The sequence below is a fragment of the Sus scrofa genome, chromosome 5 (genome assembly GCF_000003025.6).
Source record: "Sus scrofa isolate TJ Tabasco breed Duroc chromosome 5, Sscrofa11.1, whole genome shotgun sequence".
Taxonomy (NCBI): Eukaryota; Metazoa; Chordata; class Mammalia; order Artiodactyla; family Suidae; genus Sus; species Sus scrofa.
The window spans coordinates 79066795-79074372 of record NC_010447.5 but is presented as its reverse complement, the minus strand read 5'-3'; the positions used below and the strand labels follow the sequence as shown (position 1 = coordinate 79074372).

The following is a 7578-nucleotide window of genomic DNA, read 5'->3' as shown; positions in this document are numbered from 1 at the left end:
TTTCTTAACGTGTCTTCATCTGTTTTTGGTATCAGATAATACTGGATTCAGAAAATGAATTTGGAAATGTTCTCTCCTTTTCATTTTTGGAGGACAGCTGGAGAAAGATGATATTAATTTTTCTTTAAATGTTTGGGAGAATACATCAGTTAAGCCATCTGGTCCTGGGTTTTTTGTTTTGTTTTGTTTTGTCTTTTTGCCTTTTCTAGGGCCACTCCCACAGCATATGGAGGTTCCCAGGCTAGGGGTCTAATCGGATCTGTAGCCACTGGCCTATACCACAGCCACAGCAATGTGGGATCCCAGCCGCATCTGCGACCTACACCACAGCTCTCGGCAATGCTGGATCCTTAACCCAATGAGTGAAGCCAGGGACCAAACCCATAACTTCATGGTTCCTAGTCAGATTCGTTAACCACTAAGCCATGACAGGAACTCCCTGGTCCTGGATTTTTGATTGTTTATTGGTGCCTTTTTGTCTGGCTTAGGAAGTCCTTCCTAATTTGGTATTATAAAGCATTTCCTGTATTGTCTCTAGCCCTTCATTTTAATTTTTTTTTTGCTTTTAAATGGATAATCCACCTGGGCTTAAATTTTGTTTATGCTGTGCTAATGCTTCTATTTCATTTTTTCACATGGATAATGTTTTATCTGGCAAAATTTATTGACTACTACAAACCAAAGTTCTGTCTATATGTGGATATGTGTTGGTGCTGTTTCTGTAAAAATATTAGTATTGCCTCGCTAAATTCCATGGAAATCATTGGTGAGATTTTGTGTGGAATTAAATTAAATCTATTGCTCAACCTGGGGAGAATTAATGTTTTTATTTTATTGAAACTTCTAATTATATAAAGCTGGCTAAGGTTTAGTCCCAGTTCTCTAACTCAAAAAAGGAGCTTTTTAGATTTCTTAGTTCTTCTTAAGTCAGTTTTGGTTAACTGCATTTTTTAAAAATAAATTTTATTGGAGTGTAGTTGACTTATAAAGTTGTGTTAGTTTCAGGTGTACAGCAAAGTGAATCAGTTATACATATACATATATCCTTTCTTTTTCCGATTCTTTTCCCATACAGATTATTACACAGTATTGAGTAGATTACTTTGTGCTATACAGTAGGTCCTTACTGCCTATCTTTTTAATACGTAGTGGTGTGTATATTGGTTAACCGAGTTTAAATGAGAGTTCAGTTATTTTATCGGTTTTCAAATCTCTTGATATAATGTCACTTATATTATCCTTTCATATATTTAATCTTTGTAGTATTTTATTTATATCTCCTATTTAATCTCTAAGATTATTTATTCGGTGCTTCTATAATTTTTCCTTGATCAAACTCGATAGAAGTTTGCCTGATTTGTGTTTTCAAAGAACCAATCTTTTTATTTTATTGAGATGTAATTGACATATAACATCATACTAGTTTCAGGTGTATACCAATGTTGTGATATTTCTGTATATTGCAGAATAATCACCACAGTAAGTATAGTTAACATCCATCGCCATGCATAGCTACATCTTTTTTTTTTTTGATGAGAACTTTTAAGATATACTGTTTTAGTGACTTTCAAATATATAATATAGTATTATTACTAGTCACCATAATACTATATACAATATAGTATTATTATTATATTTGCTGTGCTGTTGCTTACTTCCCCAGGAATTACTTATTTTATAACTGGAAGCTCCTACATTTGACCTCCGGCCTTTCATCCATTTCATTCACCACTTACATCTGAGAATCACTAATCTGTTCTCTGTGTCTATGAGTTTTTTTTTAGTTGAAACATATTGACATATAACGTTGTGTAAATTTAAAGTGTACAGCATGTTAATTTGGTACACTTGTATATTGTAATAGTATTGCATTTTGACTCTAATCAGCACCTCTATCACATTATATAAATATTTATATTTTGGTGGTCAATATAATTAAGTTCTAGTATCTTAGCAAGTATGATGGATATAATACAATGTTGTTGTCTATATTCATTACACTGTGCATTATATTTTTTGAACTTATTTACTACTAATTGAAAATTTGTGTCTTGAAACTATACCTGTCCTATCCCCCCAACTCCATCCTCTGGTAACCACCCTTTTATTCTCTGTTTTAAGAGTTTGGCTTTTTAAGATTCCATTTATATGTGACATCATATGGTACTTGTCATCTTGTCATTCTGTGAATAATCTCACTTAGCATATGGTGCTCAAGATCCATCCTTGCTTTTGCAAATGGAAGGCAGACTGTCCTTTCTCATGGCTGAAAACATTCCATTATATATATGATGTGTATGTATAGATACATCTTTATCCATTCATCTGTTGATGGGCACTTAGGTTGTTTCCATATGTTGGCAAGGATGTATGAATTTCCTGGGGGGGAGTCAACTGGTCATCTTGGTAGAGAGCTGGCTTTGGACTCACACAGTTGTCATGTCTAAGGTGATGGCTATTCGGTGAGGTCTCTCTGCAGTAAGAGGTTATAGGTGCTGCCATAGTGGAGAAGAGGAAGGATACAAGAGTGTGAACAAGAGTCAAGCCTTCTAGGTCAGGGAACTATGCAGTGAGGAGAATCAGCAGGACCTTCCAAAGAACTCCCACATGCCTCCACCAAAGCCAATGTTTGTAAAACTGCTGCCATCAGGTCATTTTTTTTGATCAACCATGGCTAATGGGTTAAATAAGTGACAATCAATGGTGAGAAAATAACAACAGGGCTATTTATAGGATGTCACTTGTTCTGTCCCCTCTGCCTATTTTTTGTCTTCTAAATTGGAGGAACTGGGCCTTGAAGAGATAGGTGGTAGAGAAGAGGTCTCTGGGCTATATTAGTCCTCTTAAAATAGATCTCAGCTCACAGCTGCATTTGAAGAAGGAGAGGAGAGAGACCTTAATTAAATTTGGAATACACACCTTAAATTAGAGTGCACATTTATTAAAGTGATTTAAATATTAAAGATCTGCCTAATATCTCTTTAAACAAGAAATAGAGATTGCACAGCCCAGTTGAATTAAATGACTGGCAAAAAAATACCAAACAATTTCATGTACATATACCATGGGGTTGGGACTACTCAAAAATCATGGACTTGGAGAATAGATTTGTGGTTGCCAAGGGGAAGGGGGAGGGAGTGGGATGGATTGGGAACTTTGGGTTAATAGATGCAGACAATTGCCTTTGGAATGTATTAGCAATGAGATCCTGCTGTGTAGCACTGGGAACTATGTCTAGTCACTTACGATGGAGCCTGATAATGTGAGAAAAAAGAATCTACATTATGTGTAACTGGGTTACCATGCTGTACAGTAGAAAATTGACAGAACACTGTTAACCAGCTATAATGGAAAAAAAAAATAAAAATCATTACATAAAAAAATAAATGGATTACATTAGACTCTCTATGCAGAAAGCATTAGAAAGAAGTATATATTAATATAGGTGCTGAAAGTAGTTTTTTTATTTTTTATTATTTATTTTAATATAATGATTTTTATTTTTAGGACAATCATAAGTAGTATGTGAAAATTCTCACAAAATACAAATTTGGTGTGTCATGTAACATGCACTGCACATTTCATTAGCCCCTACTAAAATAATGTAAAGGAAGAGTTCCATTGTGGCTCAGTGGGTTATGAGCCCCACATAGTGTCCATGAGGATGCAGGTTCGATCCCTGGCCTTGCTCAGTGGGTTGAGGATCCGGCATTGCTGCAAGCTACAGTGTAGGTTGTGGATGCAGCTTCCATATGGTGTTTCCGGGGTTGTGATATAGGCCAGTGTCTGCACCTCCTATTTGACCCCTAGTCTGGGAACTTCCCTATGCCACAGGTGTGGCCATAAAAAGAATAAAAAAAGGAAAAGGAAATTACTAAAAAACAATTGACTAAAAACTCTTGCATTCTCCATGTAGGCTAGATGGCAAAAACAGTGCTGAAAGAAGCTGAGCTGTTGGAGAGGGCTGAATTTTCCTGTGTTCCCCTAGAAAGAGCAACATTTCCTCTCATGTTCCAATTCTCAAGTGATAGAACAGCAGAGCTCTTGACATCACCTAAGTTGCTCAACCGGTAATTGCTCTGGGTAGAACTTTTAGCACTTTTGTCTATATGTAAGGCTTCCCATTCAAATCCCTCCAGGCACCCCAGGTCGAAAACTTTACTTTCCCTGAGATTCAACACTTTTTGGTGAAATATTACATTTTCTAGGGTCTTTCTATACATTCAATTCCAAAAAATAATTCAATACACATACATACATTTTTACCCAGTATCAATGAAATAACAGAGAAAGAAATTATGATTAAATACAACTTTTGGCCAAGATGACTATATTTCCATGAATGTGGCTTTGAGCAGGATTTAATCTGAACCATCCTCTCCCACCCTGACCCATCCTCAATGTGTCTTTGTGCCTCTTTCTTATGCTTTTCTATGGCATCTTTCAGCATCTAAATCAGAGGGCCATCAGGAAGATTTTAGTGTTAACTCAACAGATATCCTGAAGCCTATAGTTCTTTTTAAAATTATCATCTCTTTATAGTTTGCTACCTGCACATTTCCCCAGGGTTCTTCTTAGAGCTGTCTTTACTTCTTTGTTTTTCAGACTGTAGATGAGGGGATTCACTAGGGGAGTGACCACACCATACTGTATGGAGAAGATCAGCTCCAGAGGTGAACCTGAGGTTGGCATGAGATAACGGAGGAAAGCTGAGCCATAGAAGAAGCTTACTGCAATGAGGTGGGAGGAGCAGGTGGAGAAGGCCTTGCTTCTGCCTGAGGTGGAGCTGATGCTTAGGATGGTGGAGACAATGCGTATGTAGGAGAAGAAGATCAGGAAGAATGTACCAAAGCCATGTAGCACTGTGGAGCCAACTAGGACAGTGACATTAGTGGAGTTATCAGAGCAGGACAGAGGGAAGAAAGAGGGTAGCTCACAGCTATAGTGGGGGATTATATGGGCCTCACAGAAGTCCAAGTTCACAGCCAGGGGGATGTTGATGACTGCATCCAGAAAACCCAGGCCCCATGAAACCCATACCAGATTTACACAGAGCTGGCTGCTCATCACCTGGGCATAGAGCAGAGGGTAGCAGATGGCAGCGTAGCGGTCAAAGGCCATGGCAGAGAGCAGGAAGATTTCTGTTCCTCCAATGTCAAACATAAAGAAGGCTTGAGTCAGGCAGCCCTCTTTGGAAATGTTTTTCTTTTTAGATAGGAGGTTCTCCAGAAGCTTGGGCACTGTGACTGAAGAGAAGCAAAGATCCAGAAAAGAGAGGTGGGTCAGAAAGAAGTACATAGGTATGTGGAGGTGGGAATCAGCTCTGATTACCAGTAGCATCATCAGGTTCCCCATCATAGTCAGGAGGTAAATCACAAGGAAGAGCACAAACAGCAATGTCTGGACTGTGGGGTCAGCAGACAGCCCTAGGAGGATGAACTCAGTAATGGTGCTATGGTTCCTCAAGACCATTTAGAAAGGATGTTTCCTAGAAATAAATATAGGCATGGACTTAAAATTTCTCTTTACTGCACCCAATTACAGGGGCAGGGACCCACTTTTATGTACTTACTCCCACTTACTTAGATTTCGCATATGCCCTCATCAGATGTCTATAATTTTTGCTTCCCTTTCTAGAGGATGGTTTCAAACTCACTATGCTATTTCCACATGGCTGCCATTCTACCTTAATGACACTGAAGAAATTTGCTAATTTGTGCAGACCTTATCCGTGACTAATTTATTCTATCTTCTTCACCTGGGCACTGTTTTGTCATACTCTGCATGCTTTATAAATTGTGGTAGAATTGCTAGGAGGCTATTTCAACATTTGTCTTCTCTGTTTTCCAATATATTCTTCCTCCATTTCAACCCCCACCCCAGGACTCATAAACTGATTAATAATATCATTTTGTATTTCCTTAGCCTTTTACCATTGACACTACGCATTAATAGATGTTGTCAATTTGACCCTCTGGAACAAGATTAAAAGATATGAGAGAGACAGAGAGAGAGAGTGTGTGTCTGTCTGCTGAATTTTAGATAAGGGGAGAAAGGATAAGAATACTGCTGACTCCTTTGTGCAAATTAGAAATTTGAGTATCATGAATTATATTAACTCCCCCAAGTCCCTGATTTGTATACCTGGACTCTATAAGACCTCGAAATACCAGGTGTTCCATGCAATGAATTTTATTGAATTCTTGGCCTTCATTTGGTGATCATTTTGCAATGTATACAAATATCAAATCATTATCTTGTATGCCTACAACTAATAAAATGCCTTATGTCAGTTCTATTTCAATTAAAAACTATCATTTTCTCATTTAATTTCTCAAAATATCCTATATAGATCACTATACCCTAATTTTAATTTTTTAAAAAAGTTTATTTTTATTTTTTGGCCATACCCAGGCGTGCAGAAGTTCATGGGCCAGGGATCAAACCCATGCAACAACAGTGATAGTGCTGTATCCTTAACCTCTAGGCCACCAGGGGACTCTTACATCCTAATTTTTCAAATGTAGAATGGACGAATATGAGTATTTTGTCTTACCAGAGTGACTAAGTGACCACAGCAAGATTTAACCTATGTCTTCATTAATTATTCATTATTCAATTCATCTGGCAATTCTGCTTCTCATTTTCTTATATATTTCTTAACGATGCTATCTCTCCCCCTGTGGCAGCCATTGAGGTGCTCCAACTGGTCTACCTTAAAAAAAGAACTTAACATTCGGCTGAAAATTATGAGCTTTCTGACAGCATCCAGTTGATGCTTTTCCATTAATTGCAGTTTAAATAGAGATCAAACTTCTTCCCAGGCAGTCAGTGACTGAGCATACCTTAGGTGCTACATCCTGGCAATATCTGCTTTCTCAAAAGGCCAGTCATTGCTCCAGAGCCCTTACTGGGTTGGATGAATCCTTGTTGATCTGTACTGTAGTCTGAAGCTCTCTCTAGATGATTTTGCTTTCCTTTCCTCTTTCTTGTCATCAACATCATACCTGGATCATGAACCCAAGGCTTTTCTGGCCCAATTCTAGTTCCTTCCTCTTTAGCTTTCACACTACCCCCTCCCCCAAGCAGTCTCATGTAAAACTACTTCTACATCAGTATCTGTTCTGGGATGACCTCAACAGATATACTTCTACCCTGTGCTAATTCATTAGCTCACCCACCATAAGCAACTCTTCATTTGATACCATTGCTTAATCACTATCTTGATTTGGCAGTTAATGGTTAGAATATTTATGACACATTTTTTTCTTTTCTTTTTCCCCTCAAACAATGATACTTACAGTTCCTTAAGTAGAGTGATTATGTTCTAAGTTACTTTGTATCTCCATACCGTGACATTTGGTCCAGTAAAAAGCACATAGGGTAGGTCTTCCATCACAAATATGTTGAATGCAGAAAGGAAGTAATGAAGTAATTTGGATGGAGTGCTTCGCTAATTTTCTTTGGGAATATCTGCAGAGCCGTAAGCTTGATAAGGATTCGGCATGAAGAAGACAAGAAAGTGGGAAGCAAAGAATGGTATATGTGTATGTATGTGTTTACATGTGTTTGTACAGT

General features: G+C 37.8%; 1 protein-coding gene across 1 annotated transcript; it reads right to left on the bottom strand.

Moving 5' to 3' along the window:
• Positions 4537-5472, bottom strand: LOC100737106 (olfactory receptor 8S1-like). The gene has a single exon (XM_003481727.1). It carries the CDS (start codon positions 5470-5472, stop codon positions 4537-4539), a length of 936 nt encoding a protein of 311 aa, XP_003481775.1.